General features: G+C 36.8%; 1 protein-coding gene across 1 annotated transcript in view; it reads left to right on the forward strand.

The window, feature by feature from the left end:
• The window catches only part of DDX10 (DEAD-box helicase 10), a 284,143-nt gene that overhangs the window by 151,355 nt on the left and 114,010 nt on the right, over positions 1-18,778 (forward strand). Inside the window, exons 14-15 of the mRNA XM_082628714.1 lie at positions 13,559-13,678; positions 16,526-16,687. Coding sequence (XP_082484840.1) covers positions 13,559-13,678; positions 16,526-16,687 — 282 coding nt within the window. The remainder of the gene's footprint in view (positions 1-13,558; positions 13,679-16,525; positions 16,688-18,778) is intronic.

The raw sequence follows: 18,778 nt of genomic DNA on the forward strand, positions 1-18,778 counted from the left end.
ATTAATGATCCAAAAGCTCTCTGGGAGACAGACATAAAATGTTTTTAGGATGTTCAGAAGACCTGGATGTCCTTCTGTAAAATGGGCTTATTAATTGCTTTAATGGTTGTAAAATTGGGACCATCAATCAAACAACTCTTTAAATAATGAGATTTCTTTGGGCTCAGTTAGCTTTATTCCTTTTCCTTATTAATTTGAATCTGAATGGTAGTGAACTGATTTGTCATTCCCTCCCTTATAGCATGAAGATGAGGTCAAAAGGAGTAAGCTTGTTACTTTCCACTTTAAAATTACAAAAATTTAATTTTATTTATTTGCTTAGTTTATTTGGTTTTCTTTGCTGGTTCCCCCATCTTTAAATGAGGGAGTGCCCCAAGACTCTGCCTTAAACTGGTCTCCACCTAAATACATTCCCTAGGCAAACCTAGACGTTTGGATTTGTCGATGAATCCAAATACATGTCGTGAACCTCTTCTGCTTCACTTAAACTCCTTTTAACTAGGTGTTTAATATCTTTTGGATATTTAACACCAGTCAATCAGTCACTCAGTCTAAGAACGTAGGAGTTATCCCTGAATCCTCTTTCACCTCCCACATCTACTCTTCTGGCAAGGGTTGTTACTCTTCCTTCAAAATATATCCAGACTCTACCATGTTCTTCACTTGCTACTCTGATTCAAACCATCTATGATCTTGCATGTAGACTGATAGATTAATTTTCTAATTGGTTTTCTTGTTTTTCCTTTGTCCCCCCTTGCTTCTATACAATTTGGTATCTTCACAGCGGGGTGGAGGGGTTGATAAAAAAAGAGTAAACTAGATCATGTCCTCTTTCTTGCTCAAAACTTGTATTCATTCTGTCATATTCAGGGTAAAATCAGGCTCCTTATAGTGTCCTACAAGGCCTTGCCTAATCAGAAATCTTCCTTTGTCTCTGATTACCTCTCTTATCACCCTCCATCTTGCTCACTCTTGTCTGGTCACTCGGAATTTTTTGTTTCTTGAAAATAATAAAGTCATTTCCGCTTGTGGGCCTTCAGCACTTACTGTTTCCTCTACCTGCAAAGCTTATGTCGATTACTGACGACTTCCTCTTTCACATCCTTATGATATTTGCTCAGGTGTCCCCTCTTCAGAGAGGCCTTCTCTGTCTGAAATTTCTCCATTCTACTCAGTCACTTCTAGCCCCTTACTCTGCCTTTGTTTCTAGCTCATAAAGCTCCTTGACATATTAGTGTGTGTGTGTGTCTGTGTGTGTTTGTGTGTGTGTGTGTGTGTCTGTGTTTTCCGACTAGAATCCAAGCTTCACTATAGCCTAAGTGCCTAGGATAGGACTTGGGATATAATAGGTACTTAGTCAGTGTTTGATGTATAAATAACTGAGCTTCCTTTATTCCTTTTAATTATATTTTATCCCTCCTAATCCCACAAGGAATTTGAAGTGGCTTAAAAAATACTTCTAAGTGTAATAAAGTAGAAAACATCAGGCATGCAAAATATAGATAGAATAGAAATGACTGGTGGGAAATCAAATATGCAGGTCATGCAAGGTTTTACCTGGTTCTTAATATGGATCAGGAATTTGGCTCTGAGGTCTTAAGTGCCAAAATGAAAAGAAGAACACTTTTTCCATATGGAGAAAACATTCTACTTTAGAGAAACACAGCTTTTCCTTGCAATTCAACAACTGTCCTTCAGTACATAAAGTAATAAATTTTTTATGGCAATTTTCAATACCTATCTTAAGTAACTGGAGAGATGATGCCAGGGTAAGTTCAGGGAAAGCACCTCTCTAGAAACTGATAAGTTACTCACACACATTCATATTTGCTCCCTCCCTCTGTGCCTTCCTCCGCCAAAAAAAACATGCATGCATGCTTCTCTGAGTAAGGTGGTGGAGCTTACTTTAAACATGATTGTCAAGATATAGCAGCTGATTTCTGACAAAGCAGTGAATTACAACTTACTGTTCTTAAAATGGTTAGTCCATTCCAAAGCAAGTTAAAAATTATCCAGATGCTATGCCTTCCGTTGAACAAGGCTTAGTGTAGGTGCTCAAATAAATAGCTGATAATAGTACTATTTTGATCAAGTCTTTATTAGTCTTTATTAGGAAGTTTTGACATCTGGCATCTTAGATTCAGAACTAATGAAGCAAATTACTAGTGAGTTTCATAATATGCTGACTCCAGAATTCTTAATACATGAGTGGAGAATTAATTGCATTTTAATAGAGAAAATTCCCATCACTTCAGCCTGTTTACTTGATTAGATTGAAATTGAATGTATTTGAAATTAGTTTTAGGTAAATCTTTTATTAGGATCATCACTGAGTTATTAATGATTGAACCAAATCCTTCAAATTATTGTATGATTTAAATAATTCAAGTTTTTGGAGAAGAACCGGTTTAAGATATGTTATAAATAGTATTGGTCAGTGGTAGCATACTAACTTGGAAATAACCACACTGAGCTCTAAAGATTCATTTCATGTTTTAATATACTCTTTTCTTTTGAACTTACCACTTCTATTCTTATATCTCAGGCTTTCTTTTGGTGTAAGGAAGAGAATATTTGAGAGATGGAAGACAGTTATGCATCCTGTCAGTATGTTTTCCCTATTTAGAGTTGATAGTTTGGTTAGGTGTCTGTTAGGGGAAAAAAGTGAATTGGCTGTATGGTGCAGTGTTTTTGCAACACATCACTAATCGTGAGAGGAATTTGTTTTCTTAAAGCGTTTCCTTTCCCTTGTTCCTTCCTTTCTTGTGATTTTGTTTTCACATTGTCTCCTTTTATTACTGTAACTGTCTTGACTCTGCACAGCTGTCCTTTTTCTTGTCTATATTGTTCCATACATGTTGTCTCTTTTGTCCCCAGTCTTCCCTCACTCTTGTCACAGAACTCTTATTAGCTCTCTACCACCCCCCAACTTTATTTCACCTCTATCTGTAATTACTATTTTCTTTTTCCTAGATTGACATAAGAAAATTCAATTTGTCTTTGTTTTCATTACCAGAAGAGACCTCTAAAGGGTAACAGTGGAACTTTGAAAAAAGCAATTAGATTGGGATTTTGACCAATATTAATTGCTTTTGTGGTTTGGAAACTACATTAATTTTTTAGTAAAAAGAGTAATTTTCCTTGCTGTTTTCTATTAATGTAATTTATTGTTTTAAAAATACATAGGAAAGATAGCAATAGGTGCCCAGTGCAACACACATTTTTTTTATTTAGTGAATTCGCTATCAAAGGATTTGTTCAAGTAGAAATAATATTTCAATTTCTGAGAGAGGTTATGGGCTCCAGCATTTGGAAAGTAGACTAAAGTTTCCTACAAACAATGTTTCTAAAGTTTTTAAAATCAGTGACATTGTAGAGTCCTGAGAAGAGCATGAGCTTCAGTGTTTGAGATTATAAAATTTGAGTTTGATGGGTCTGTGTTTAGAACCTCCCTCTATCTCTTTTAGCAGGATAATTGTTAAACTTATTTTATTGTCAGTTTCATCGCCTGTAAGATGCAGGAAATACCTCAAAAGGGAAGTTGTGAGGAGTAAATGAAATGTAAAACATCTAGCATGGTACCTGGCAGGTGGCATCTCTAATTAGCTACTGTTCTATAAAATTCTCAAAGAAAAGTTTAGTGACCTTCTGATCTGCTGGTAAGTCCATCTGGATTGGCACTTGTCATGCATCAGAGCTTAGGACAAATTTCACAATATCATGGCATGGATTAAGGAATAGGCTTTATTGGGAACAGGTGACATTTTATGGGGAAAAGCCAGGATCAGCAAGAAGAAGGTAAGGCATGGGTTTCCCATCCTTTTATTATTCCACACAGAGGGATGCCAGAGGTTTGACAGTCTGCTCAATACAAAGCATAGATATTTATTCTAGTGAAGATATCCTGTCCTAAATATTATTCTTTCTTATGTATTAGAATACGTGGTAGATCAACCTCGTATGTGAATTGTCACACAGACTACTTGGGAATCAGACAGAATAGTGTGGATGCCTGCAGTCATCTAAGAAATTCATCTGTCCAGCATGTGGAGACCTGGGGCCCATGGAAAGTTGGGTTTGCCCTGCTAAGGGAAGAAGCTCTGGCTTTGTCTAAAGCTGAGTGAGGTCACACAGCCTCTCCTGCTGGGAGAAGGGGATGAAGGAGTGATTCCAGCTCACTGACTAGGCACCCGGAGTGACTCCTGACTTCATTTACAGACAGTTCTACTTCTTGCATCATACTTTATTGTCCAGAGTCAGTGAATCCATTTTCTCAACTAATAAGTGTCAAATGTGAAATATTATATGTTTGTTTATTTTTATGCTATTTAAGTAAGTTAATGTCAGAATAGGTAACAGAAGAATGCATTTCAGTCTTTCAATGAATGTTGCTCCCAACAAAAATTGGTCTTGATTTGACCAGTCTCAGCTCAGCTTCACAAATAATTATTGGTTTGCCCAGGTACGGTGTTAGGCACTTACTCTAGGAATTGAACAATGAGAAAGACAAAGTCCATATCCTCTGGGAGTTTGGTGTGGTATCTAAGAGGAGTAAAATAGAAGTAGCAGAATTTCTTAAAAATAGAAGTAGAGTGTAAGAAAAACCATGAAAGATAATCACCAGAAGACCGAGGGAAGAAAGGGAGAAAAGGTCTCAAAAGACAGCCAGTGTTGAATCTTAAATTAAACTTTCCTTTTGTGGGAGAATTTCAAGCATTTTTTTAAAAATTGAAGTATAGGGCCTCCCTGGTGGCGCGGTGGTTGGGAGTCCGCCTGCCGATGCAGGGGATACGGGTTCGTGCCCTGGTCTGGGAGGATCCCATATGCCGCGGAGCGGCTGGGCCCGTGAGCCATGGCCGCTGGGCCTGTGCGTCCGGAGCCTGTGCTCCGCGACGGGAGAGGCCGCAGCAGTGAGAGGCCCGCGTACAGCAAAAAAAAAAAAAAAAAAAAAAAAAAAAATTGAAGTATAGTTAATTTACGATGTTGTGTTAGTTTCTGGTGTACAGCAAAGTGATTCAGTTATACATATGCGTGTGTATATAAATATTCTTTTTCATATTCTTTTCTGTTATGGTTTATTATAAGATATTGAATATAGTTCTTTGTGCTATACAGTAGGACCTTATTGTTTATATATTTTATATATAGTAGTTTATATCTGCTAATCCCAAACTCCTAATTTATCCCCCCCTTCCCCTTTGGTAACCGTAAGATTGTTTTCTCTGTCTGTGAGTCTATTTCTGTTTTATAAATAAGTTCATTTGTATCTTTTTTTTTTTTAGATTCCACATATAAGTGATACTTGTCTTTCTCTGACTTATTTCACTTAGTATGATAATCTTTAGTTCATCTATGTTGCTGCAAATGGCATTATTTCATTCTTTTCTATGGCTGAGTCATATTCCATTGTGTGTATATATATTTGTGTGTGTGTATGTATATATATATGTACATACACACACACAACGTCTTCTTTATCTGTTCATCCATTGATGGGCATTTAGGTTGCTTCCATTTCTTGGCTATTGTAAGTAGTGCTGCAATGAACATTGCGGTGCATGTGTCTTTTCAATCTATGTTTTTCTCCGGATATATGCCCAGGAGTGAGATTGCTGGATCATATGGTAACTCTATTTTAGTTTTTTAAGGAGCCTTCATACTATGCTCCATAGTGGCTGCACCAATTTACATTCCCACCAACAGTGTAGGAGGGTTCCCACTTTTCCACACCCTCTCCAGCATTTATTATTTGTAGACTTTTTTTTTTTTTTTTTTTTTTTTTGCGGTACACGGGCCTCTCACTGTTGTGGCCTCTCCCGTTGCGGAGCACAGGCTCCGGACGCGCAGGCTCAGCGGCCATGGCTCACGGGCCCAGCCGCTCCACGGCATGTGGGATCTTCCCATACCGGGGCACGAACCCGTGTCCCCTAGCATCGGCAGGCAGACTCTCAACCACTGCGCCACCAGGGAAGTCCTATTTGTAGACTTTTTGATGATGGCCATTCTGACCAGTGTAAGGTTGAATGTCTCATTGTAGTTTTGATTTGCATTTCTCTAATAATTAGCAATGTTGAGCATCTTTTCATGTACCTTTTGGCCATCAGTATGTTTTCTTTGGAGAAATGTCTATTTAAGTCTTATGTCCATATTTCTGATTGGGTTTTTTGTGTTTTTGTTACTGAGTTGTATGAACTGTTTGTATATTTTGGAAATTAAGCCCTTGTCAGTTGCATCATTTGCACATACTTTCTGCCAGTCTGTAGATTGTCTTTTCATTTTGTTTATGCTTTCCTTTGCTGTGCATCAAGCATATTGATAGCTCCTACATTTTCTAGTTTGTGGATGGGACAGTAGGAAGAAGAGTGATTTAAAAAAATAAAAAGTGTTGCTTGGCTATGTAGCATAAGGAGTTTGGAGCTTAGCAAAAATTTCATTTTACTTCTTTGGGAAGTGTGGTTTACAGTAGTTTTTAGTAAGTGGTAGTCCAGAATATTACATTTTAGTGTTACAGATTTACTAGTGTAATAACAGGGACTCATTCTAAGGTAGGAGAAAAATAAACAAATGAGTAAGAATCTGTCAACACCTTTCAGTCGCTGTCAAACTTTTTAAAATGTTTAAGTGCTAAAGAGGGTAGATGGAAATTATATTAATCACTGCACTGCTCAGCATGCAATTTACCGGAAAAAAAAGCACACTGAGAGGCAGAATACTTTTTTCTAGATGTTATGCTTTTGAGAGATTTAAAAAAAAATAGAGGTCAATTTTAGTCATATATCTGGTCCTGCCATTAAAAAAAGAAAAAAAAAAGCAAAACACTTTTAAAATGCATTCCTTGAGAAATTCTTTGCGTTTTAAAGAAAATTGTTCGTTGTTGACCAGCTTTTGATTTCCATTTTATGGAGTTTCTGAGTATTGTTTAGGAAAATTATGATTCTCAGAGGAAAGTGTGGTCTCTGAGATGTTTCTAAGATATTTTATTAGTTATATGTGGTATTAAGGTAAGATCACAGACTAGGTTTTGGGGGTTGTTTTTTTTGGTGATCAATATCAGTTTTATTTTTGTTGTTTTTAAGTATAACTGATTTACAATATTATATTAGTGTCAGGTGTACAACATAGTGATTCAGTATTTTTATATATCACGAAGTGGTCACCACAGTAAGACTGGTTACCATCTGTCAAAATTTAAAAAGAAGTTATTACAGTATTATTGGCTCTATTTCCTATGCTGTACATTACATCCTGCGACTTACGTATTTTATAGCTGGAAGTTCTTACCTCTTAATCCCCTTTATTTTGCCCACCCCTCTACCCCAGGATTTAGAGTTCCAGCCCTAACCTTGCTGGTATTGTTATGTGATCTTGAAAACCTCTTAACTTCTACATATACAGGTTCATGCAGTGTTATTTTTCTAGGTGATTTTGGCCTTTTCATCCTTCCAGGTTCTGTATTTAATAATGCCAATATTTTAAAATCACCATTATATGGCTTTGCATAACACTATTTTATAAATGGTGTATTTTTAAGAATATCCAATTTTAAATGACTGGACATAATCCAAGCACATTTTGTTGACATGTGTACATGTAGGCTGGCCTTTGACCTTTCATTTGGTACTTTTTGCTTAGCTAACTTTTGTATACAACAGAAGGCAGAGCTTGGAAACTTGATGTATGTGTAGTTGTGAACATGGCTTGGACTGGACGTGGTAGTGAGGTTTATTATTTCTCTCTCAGTTAAGATATATCCCATTCATGTCTTGTGATTTACCAGCGTTAACCAATTTAGAAAAATGGCAGACACTGGAACCGTGGAAGCTGGTAGAGAAGTAGACAGCTTAGTTGCTTTCCCCAAGAGAGTATACCTTAGTGTCATATTGCTTCTAGTAGTTTTATAAATGCTGCCCCAAGTCTTTTAACTTAGTTTATTATCACCAGTAGCAGTGATTACCTTGTCCTGGGAGTTTGGGAGGTTGGCATCAGCATCTCCTAAATGTCTTAAAATGGCCTGTCAAAATTGGCTTAACTAACTAGGTACCAAGGCCAGTTTGAGTTTATTATATATCTTTTTAAAAAAAGGAATCACAAATATTTCATAATAAATATTTTGTCATTGCTGCTTAATATATTGTAGTGCTCAGTAACCATTCTCATTACTTTATACATTGAAGTTGGAGTTCACAGACTACAGTGAAATTAGTAGTGCATGGCCTTATTGACCATACAGAATAGAGAAAGAGAAAAATTAACATTTGCTTATGGTTTGCTTCTTAATATAAGATGGACTTAATTGTATATTAAGCTCCTTAATATACAAGGACTGATCTAAGCTTAAAATAAATGAGGAGCTTTGTTGGGCTATGTAGGCTCTCATCTATATGATTTTGTGTTTAGAATAAACACATTATTTATAAAATTTAAAAATTTGGAAGGATTTGTAGAATGGGTCATTTAGGCAGTCTTTTAGATATAACTTATGAAGTGTCAATATCAAGTAATGAGACAAGTATCTCATACAAATAAATACTATAACAGCTATGATTCTCATCAGAAAGGAGGTAGGGTTGGGGTCTTGTAATTTGAATAGAATATTCTTAGCAATGATCTTTTGGTTAAGATGCCAAAAGCATAGGCAACAAAAGCTGAAAAAAGCAAAGGGACTGCATCAAACTAAAAAGCTCTACACAGCAAAGGAAACAAGTTAAAAAGGCAGTCTATAGAATGGGAGGAAATATTTACAGATGATGTATCTGATAAAGGGTTAATATCTTAGATATATAAGGAACTCATACAACTTAAAGATAAAAAACCAAATAATCATATTTTAAAATGGGCAAACAACCTGAATAGACTTTTTTCCAAAGAAGATATGGAAATAGGCAATAAGTACATGAAAATGTGCTCAACATCACTCATCATCAGAGAAGTTTAGATAGCTTTAAAATAGATTGTCAAATAGTACATCCTTATTTTATACTGTAAAATTAAAATTTGTGTATCATTGTAGTTCAGCAAATATAAAATGATTAAGGATTAAGTTTACATGGCAGGCAGTTTTGCTTTTTTTTAGAAAAAAGTAATAAACAAGTTCTAGTAGGGTTTAGTTATTTAGGCAGCAGAAATATCTCAAGTTAAGTACATTTGGACTTTGGGGCAAGAGTGTTTATAAATGTTACAAAAGGCCCTTATCTTTAGCATGAGGGCATAATAGGTATCCTCTAAGGTTCCTACCAGGATTGATAGTTCTTTATTTTTGTTGGTTTTCTTCACTTTTAGATACAGTTTCTATTATAAACTATTAATTATTCAGTGACACACATGGAGCTAGTTTAGGGAAAGATAAAAATCTGATTTCTTTGGAGCATCTTTTCCTTTAATTTTAACTTTCATCTCCTTATGGTTTTGTTTTTCATCATTTTGCAATAATACTTTTATTTTATCCTCTATGATATCTAGTAATGTTTATACTAAGGTAGGTTTTTTTCATTGATTGTATTTTGAATCTTCTTGTAGCCAATATTAACTAACGTGGCCCTTTTGATAGGAACTGTTATTGTGTTTGTAGCTGTTCTCGTTCTTCTTTTATCTTCCAAGTTATTCATGGCAACCTGCTGCAGCTATCACTATCGAGAATGACTTGATGCTTTATCAGCTTTGTATTTTATGACATTTTTCCTCTTGGCATTTTATTTTATTTTATTTTATTTATTTTATTTATTTATTTTATTTTTTTTGCGGTACGCGGGTCTCTCACTGTTGTGGTCTCTCCCGTTGCGGAGCACAGGCTCCGGACACGCAGGCTCAGTGGCCATGGCTCACGGGCCCAGCCACTCCGCGGCATGTGGGATCCTCCCGGACCGGGGCACGAACCCGTGTCCCCTACATCGGCAGGCGGACTCTCAACCACTGCGCCACCAGGGAAGCCCTTGGCATTTTATTTTAAAGTATAGCATACATGTTGTGGAAGAAGTTCAAATAGAAATGAAAATTGCATTTTGATGTTTTATGTCTTGTCAGGAAATCTTTCATTATACTTTCTGACTGCTGCAAATTTCATTCTTATACCAATAATATAAAGGCTTATAGTCAAAATATAACTCTTGCCTAGCAATAGGTATAATTTATATTTTTTTGTGACAATGTATGGAAATGTAAAATATTAATGAGTACTTTCCCCCTTGTTCAAGAGACAGTGTTGAAACTTTTAAGAAAAGTAAGACCTGCATTTTAAGGAGTTAAATTCATTTTTAAAAAGTCTTTTAGTTGGAAAAGTATTAAGTATGGCACAAACCTAGAAAACCCAGAAAATTTTATTATTTAAAAAAATTAATTTTATAAAAATTAAAAATATATGCTTGGCAAAACCAAAGCAAAACAAAATAATATTACCCTATATGGCAGAAGTATAGACATAAATGATGAAGTGGGAGAAAATATTGAAGCATCTTTAACCAATGAAGAAATTTCACAAATTAATAAATGAAATTCCAGGAATTCATTAAAAATGCTGGCAAAGAATATATACAGTGCACTGAAAAATAAATGCCTTTGCAGAGATGTTCTGCTATGTTTAAAATACAAATTCAAATTAAAACTTCCCTGAGATACTATTTTTTCACCTAGTTGACTGGTAAACATAAAGCCTAATATTATATTGGGCTGGCCAAAAAGTTTGTTTGGGTTTTTCCCTAAGATCTTACAGAACTTTTTGGTCAAACCAATACTTTGTTTGAATAGATAAGGAGAAGCAGTTACTCTCAGATTTTTGATTGGGTTATAAATTTGTATAACTTCTCTGGAAATACCTTCCAAAATTTAAATACACATACTCTTTGACCAAGTGCTTTAAGTTTTAGAAATGTATCCTAGATAGATAAATACACATGTATATGAAGGTGTAAATACAAGACTGTTCATTGTAGGGAGGGCTCTTTTAGTAACTTGTTGCTCTTTATATGTACCTGAATGTGGGTAGAATGTCTCTGGAAGGGTACAGAAAAAGCTAGTAGCAGTGCTTGCTTCTTGGGGCATAAACTGAGATAGCCGAAGAGGACAGAAATGCAGCTTTTTTTTTTTTTTTTTTAGAATAATTCTTTATTTTTATTTATTTATTTTTGGCTGTGTTGGGTCTTCGTTTCTATGCGAGGGCTTTCTCCAGTTGCAGCAAGCAGGGGCCACTCTTCATCGCGGTGCGTGGGCCTCTCACTATCGCAGCTTCTATTGTTGCGGAGCACAGGCTCCAGATGCGCAGGCTCAGTAGTTGTGGCTCACGGGCCTAGCTGCTCCGCGGCATGTGGGATCTTCCCAGACCAGGGCTCGAACCTGTGTCCCCTGCATTGGCAGGCAGATTCTCAACCACTGCGCCACCAGGGAAGCCCATAAATGCAGCTTTTTAACTGAATATCCTTTACAGAATAAATAAGCATGTGTTACCTGCTAAAATTAATATTCAAAAGAATGACATTGAACTAAAACTTTCTTATAAGCCTTATGTGAGATACGCCATCAGTGGACACACAGAAGGTATTTGTTCATCACCAGTGTGTCAGTAATGCAGCAGTGTTTGGACGTTTGCTACTCCATTCAGACATCTGTCCCTCAAAAGGAAGTTTTCTTTGACTTCCTCTCCTCACCCTAGATTAGCTAGGGCAGGCACCCTATTAAAGATTTATTCATCCTCTGTATTTTTCTGTGCACTTACTACATCTGTGATTAAATAGTTAATGTTTAATGTTTCTTTTCCCCCATTGTTAGAGTTAGGTTCATTGAGGGTCTTTCACTGCTGGGGCAGTTTGTACTATGATATCTTGTGTTTTGGTAACAGTGCATATTTGAATGAGTGAGGATTAATTCTAGAGTATCAGAGCAAAGCCACAGCCTATTAGGAAATTACAATAAACATGTCTTCTCACCCATGTTGACATTTCTGTTCCTTCTTTCAGTGGTTTCCCTAAAACAAACAAACAAACAATTTAACCTTTTTTTTGTGGGGAGGAGGGGGAGATCACAGAGCCCTTTTAGAAACCATGATAATCATAAAACTGCAGAGATGCAAATACCCCCAAATTTTGTTACGTAATTTCTGTAGTATCATGGATTTCCCTAAAGCTCTTGATGTAGACCCACATCACTCGAAGGTTTCACTCTGCAGGATTGATTCTTCTGACTGACTGTTATTTTATTCTGACAGTTTTTGGTCTCTTTGCTATTTTGACTGTTTCTCTTGTTCCTGGGACTGGGCTTTTGTATTTTATAGCAGTAAATTTCAAACATACAGAAAAGTTGAAAAACTGTACTTTGGATACCAAAATATCCATCACTCATATTCTATAATTAACTTTTTGTCATATTTCCTTTCTCGTGTAATTTCCCATCAATCCATTCATTATCCTTTTTTTATCTAATGCATTTCTGAGTAAGTTGTTAACATCATTACACTTTCTTCCATATACTTCAGCTTGCCTGGCATTAACTTAACGTTCAGTATTGTTTACAGGATTCTTCTTTAAGGTAGAAATTTATATACAATGAAATACACCAATTTTAAGTGTAACATTTGATGAATTTTGACAAGTGTATACACCTGTGTAACTCAAACTCCTATCGAGATGTAGACCATTATCATCACCCCCAGAAAGTTTGCTCCTGTTGCTCCTCAGTATTTTTTGTGCTTTATTTAAGTGATAACTTACTCCTGTTTAATTGTTATTTTTACATCATGATGATTCTCTCAGATTTGCACTGTTTGATCAGCATTTTCTCTATCATAAGCTGAGGGTTGGTGACAGAGTATCAGCTAACCCAGGATCCTTGAGAATCAGCCTAGCCATAAAACCAAGAAGATCCAGTGGGAGTCAGTAACATAGACTCCAGCCTGGTGGTTGTATTGGTGGTGTTTGCAGGGTAAAAGAGGTATAGGAGGAATGACTGGGTGGAAGGAAGTCATATTAGTGCCCTGTGTTCACAAGGTATACCACAGGGAGAAACTTATTTTGGTTGACAGACTTCCTGTTCAAGAACTCTTAACTCCATCTCATCTTTGAACACAGCTTAGTTATCATAGGATGTTTTCCAGTATTCATGTAGTGCATTACTGTAATGGGAGGAAGATTGTTGAGTCACAAACAATGTATTGGAGTCATTTTGCTTTCCAGGGAAACATTTTCCTAGTCTAAAATTTTAAGTGTATACTTGGAAGTTAGAGCTATTTTTAAAATGTGCCGTTTTTAGCTGGAAGATAGCTTGCTTTATCTTACATGTCCATTTATCACATTATTATGTAGTTTGTGGGATAGCACAGTTTTAGTAACAGAAGAAATTTAAGGTTATTTACGTCTCACATTCACATTCAAACTTAAACCCCTTTAGCACTGGGGGGGGGTCATTAGTTAATAAGTCTAATAATTTTATTTCTGGACAGCAGTTTTGGTGCTTCTCATTAGCCAAGGAGCAATAAACACACTCAGTTTTGGAAAGTGTATTGCCAGTGTTAAATTGTTAATATAAAACATCCATTTACCTAATCATCTGTGTTTTTTTGTATATTCTCACACAGAAGAAAGAACCTTCTAAATCCAGTGTGGAGAAAAAAGTGACCAAGGTTGCAGAAGCAAAAAAAGTAATGAAGAGAAATTTTAAAGTAAATAAGAAAATAACGTTTACTGATGAAGGAGAGGTAAGATTCTGTGAATGCTTCATTTCTGAGGTACATTCCAAGTATTAGAAAGAGTTTGACTCTCCTGCTGACTTGCCATTCTTTAATAAGAAAAATAATGTTTCTCTAAAGCACTCGGGCAATTCCTTTCATTGTTACTGTAGGTAACTGGTCAGCTCTACATCTGTAGGCAGGAATGACTTTCTGACAATAAGCTGGGATACTTTCTGGTAATAACAACAGAGTTGGTTTTGGACTTTCCAAATCCTGTTTTTATAGATAAGACTTTCATGTCATGGGGTCCATCTGTTAACATGCTCTATGGGAAAATGCTCAAGGATAGTAATACAAGTACTGGCCACAGCTTCTTTTGCTTGACTCTGGAAAGCCTCTGCTCTGTGGTTCCTCAATTTTAGATGCCATATTGGCATGTTTTTTACTTACTGGCCTGCTGTGGGAAGGAATTCCCTGCTTTAAAATAACCTCGGACATATAGGTGCCTGTTTTTCATTTCACCATTACCTGGTCTTAGCGTAAATACATCCCAATAGAGTAGGAAAGGGGTTACCACTCACAGTTAGCTCATGAAAGATCACTCTATTAGATAATAATACCTTCATTTTTAAAGAGGAAATATATCTAGAATGTCAAGTGACTCACCTAAGGAGTCATGGCTAGAGTCAGTGATTATGGCAGGATCTTCTGAATATCGTCTCTGTTTCACTCTCACCAACCTACGGGTTTCCCCGTTCATTCTGATATAGCACTCAGCACCCCATGTCCACCATGATCTCATTTCCCTTGCCTTATGTTTATTTTTTCTTCATAGCACTTACTATGAGACTTTACATTCTGTATTTATTCGGTGGTTGTCCATTTCTTCCATTCCAGTGGGATGAGGTAAGGTATTTCTATTTCACTGGGTTGAGAAAAGCTACATGAGGGAAGGTATTTGTTGGCTATGTTTACTACTCTGTCCTCTGCACTTAGAATAGTGCCTAACAAATAGTAAGCCCTCAGAAAACATCTGTTCTAATACCCCAGTAAAATAACAGAGCTTTTTATACTGACTGTAATGTATCACATCAGATATTTCATCATTATTAATAAAAATGCTTCCTGCACAGTCTATATTCAGTGGAGTGTGTTTCCTTTTAATTCTGAAGTTAACAAAGATTTGCATGTTACTTCGGGGAAGAGGGCTTTGTTTTAGAAGCCCACATTTGCACTAGTAATACGGAGTAAAATGGTGTATAAACCATAGGAAAACTAACAAAATAGAATGTAATTCAGCGTGTTGAAGTTGCAGAGGAAGCCTGTATAATTGGAAAATATGAATCTTTGTGAAATTACTGAGAAGAGGTCAGTCAGCACCTGAGAAACAGGCTAGACCAGAAAATAGTTAGTTGTAGTATTAAACATCGATGCTCACTGTAAAAGATAAGTGCTGTTAGCATAATGAGGTTCCTTACTGTGCTACTAACTTTCACTGTACATATTATACCCATTAGCTTCAAGTTGAGTGTAAATCCTTAACTATAAAATGTTTCAATGTAAATTTATTGCTGATAGGAGCTCTGTGTGGCTGGGAGCCGCTGCACTGAAACTTCTGATGTAAAACTGTGAAAGAAATGCTACCATTTGTTCAACCCACAGAAGGATGAATTTTTTTCACTCTGATAGAAAAAGGAGTGAAGAGTCAGAGCAGTGGATGGTGTTCTTACCATCACAGCTCATCCCTGTCACTGCTTCCCCAGTGCCAGTGACTGCTAGCATGGCTACTCATGCATTTGTGACCCTTGTTCGTTGCTTCAAGCTGCAACTCTGTCGGAATCTCATCTTGAACAATGTGGTGGTGACAGGAGTGAGAGGAGGCACTAATACCTGTGATGTGTGTGCCTGCAACTTCCATTTGCCTGCCCTTTAATCAGCAGTCTTTCAGAAACTGGCAGCTGCTTAAGTCCTCCTGGCGACCAGTTATTAGGCAAAATGAGAAAATTGTTTTTGTCTAAACTGTCTAGAATTTTACCGTGTTAGGCCTGGAAGATTATTAAGTCAAACAACCCTTATTTTTCAGGTAATGACACAGATGTCCAGAGATTAAGTAATTCATTCAGGATTATGCACTGGGCTAGTGAAACAGCCAGGACATTCAGACAGGTCTCCTGACTCCCGGATCAGTGCTCTGACTTCTTTGTCACCTTGTTCCTAACATAAAAAGTTTGTGTAAAATTGTGTAGATCTGAGCAGGCTTGTGAAACCCAAACTAACTTTCTCCTTTACACTTAAGTTAGTTCTTTCAGTTTGTATGTGTGGTATCATCAGCTGATATGTGATTCCTCAGTCAATTTTGAGCATCTCATGTGTGCCAGATAATGTGTTGGGTTCTGAGGACACATGAATAAGGCATATGGCTGCCCTCAAAGAGATTAGTGATTAATTTACAGGAAAGTAAAACAACCCAGTGTGGTGAGAGAGGTGTTACAGGAGGTACACCAAGGTGCCATGGCAGTGGCGGGGCTGCCCTCTGGCCAGCCTGGCCACCGCCCTGTGCGGGTCATTTGGAGCTGAGTTGGTGGAGTATAGCATACTAAGAACACTGAAGTGATGTTGAAGCAACTACCTTCTCCTCCAAATTATTTAATGAAAATTTCCTTTAATCCTGCTCTCATGAGTTATGGCAGCATTACTTTATCCTGACTGGGAAAGTCTTTTCTGTGACTTGCTCACTTTTATTATAAAGCTTATTAGAAAGTTTAAGAAATGTAGGTTGTAAGGCAGAAAATATGTATCATTATACAAAGGAAAGTGGTGTTCTGTTATTATTCCTTGTCTCCTACCCCATACTCACCTTTTTCCTCTCTGCAGTTGGTTCAGCAGTGGCCACAAGTGCAGAAGTCTGTCTCCAAGGATGCTGAGGAAGAGGACGATGCTGGTGGTATCAACTTAGATAAAGCAAAGGAAAGGCTTCAAGAAGAGGACAAATTTGACAAAGAAGAATATAGGAAGAAAATTAAGGCAAAGCATCGGGTAAGCTTTCCATCTTGAATTAATACTGAGTGAAATTTAGTATGTCCTAAATATATGTACATGTTCATTAGATATTCTTTAGTAACTAAGTTACTTTATTGTTTTCTTTAACCTTATTTTTCTGTGGCTATTTTGTTGTTTTCTCTAGTCCTTCTTTTCCCTTCTGCTGGTAGTCTTTGTATATTAACTAGTTTCTGAGAATGTCACCTAAATCTGCTTTTGGTTGAGGTGACCCAAATTATAGTGATTTTTTTTTTCAAATAAAGTTTTAATTTGGAGATAATTGTAGTTGCACACGTAGTGGTTAGAAGTAATAGAGAGAGATCCTGTGTGCTCCATTTCTATAACTTTGTCATTTCAGGAATGTTATATAAATGAAACTGTGCAGTTTGTAGCCTTTTAAGATTGGGCTTTTTCACTCAACACCCCATTCTTTCTGTTACTGAGTAGTGTTCCGTGGTGTGGATGAAGCACAGTTTGTTTCACGTTTCACCCATTTGAGCAACATTGGTGATGTTTCCAGTTTTAACTTAATAGTTAAATTTCTTTCCATAAGCAATTACTTGGTAATAGATATTAGATTAAATTTACTATATTAAGAAAAAAAATAAGGAAACCTTGTGAGAGGGAGGGAGTGCTTCTACTTAGGCATATGCCCTTTAAGGCATTGGCCTTAAACTTGGGCAGTTTTTAGTTATCATTGAAACAGAAAGGGTTACTCCATTCTGGTCACCCATGATATTACTGTCCTTTCACACTACTTAAAAGTGGACATTTCACTAGATAAATGAATCAGTTAATGAACTAGAACAGATTTACATTTTTTAAGAAGTTTCTGCAGCATGCCCTTGAGACATGCTCAGCTGCCCTCTTGCTGGAACTTAATCACTGCTATAATGTTGGGCTGGCCAAAAAGTTCGTTCCAGTTTTTCCATAAGATGTTACAGAAGAACCAGAACAAACCTTTTGGCCAACCCAATATTAAGTTCTGTACCAAAAAAATTTTAAGCCTTTGGATGTGCACATTATTAACCGTATCCTAAGGAAGGTTCTCATAGTTTTTGACTCCTCTTTGACCTTGTTACTATTTAATAACCCAGTAAACTTTTTTTTTAATAGAGCAACAATTCTCATTTAAGATTTGATACAGCTTCTCAGTAGCATTTAAAAAAGAAGAAAACATAGATATTGAAGATAGCTTTCAAGGATGGAAACGAATGGTGGGAAAAAAGTTCCAGAAATATGGAGAACAGATGAACCTGAAATATACTGGTTGCAGTTTTGGGGTATTTGTTATTGAGAGAACTAAACATTTCCTGTATTGCTGTTTTTAGTACAGTACTTTTTTTTTTTTTTTTTTTGCGGTACGCGGGCCTCTCACTGTTGTGGCCTCTCCCGTTGCGGAGCACAGGCTCCGGATGCGCAGGCTCAGCGGCCATGGCTCACGGGCCCAGCCGCTCCGCGGCATATGGGATCCTCCCGGACCGGGGCATGAACCCGTATCCCCTGCATCGGCAGGCGGACTCTCAACCACTGCGCCACCAGGGAGGCCCATTAGTACAGTACTTTAAATGGAAATTTGGTGTTAATGATTTGTTACTAAAATTTTTTTTAAGTGTCAGCAGCTTGCCATGTTTCTGCTTATAGTCTTCTTAGAGTATGTATCCAACATAAGAACATTTTACCTTTAAATTGTAGCCAGCAGTAAAAGAAATATGGAGAATTTACATAAAATAAAGCCCCCCCAATCCCCCCCCACCTGCTTCCCCTTTCTTATCTTCCCTTTCACCCCTTTTCCCAATGTGTGGAAGTTGCTACTGTATCCAGGTTGTAGAATATTGTTTCTGAAAAATTTAGGAACTTAATTTCAAATTGACTGTTGTATATTTGTTACACAGTGTTTGTGTGCTAGGCTCTGCCTTAGGCAGTGAAGATGGAATATTTAAAATACATGGGTTCCTTTATCCTCAGGAAGATTATTATAGTTAAATCATAGTTAACTATGGACATTCTGTCACCACACAGAAGCTTTTTGTGCCCCAATTTTTTTACATTAAAATTTTTGAAATGAATAATATCTTTACATTTTTC

Source organism: Mesoplodon mirus (genome assembly GCF_964341445.2).
Source record: "Mesoplodon mirus genome assembly, chromosome: 7".
Classification (NCBI taxonomy): domain Eukaryota; kingdom Metazoa; phylum Chordata; class Mammalia; order Artiodactyla; family Ziphiidae; genus Mesoplodon; species Mesoplodon mirus.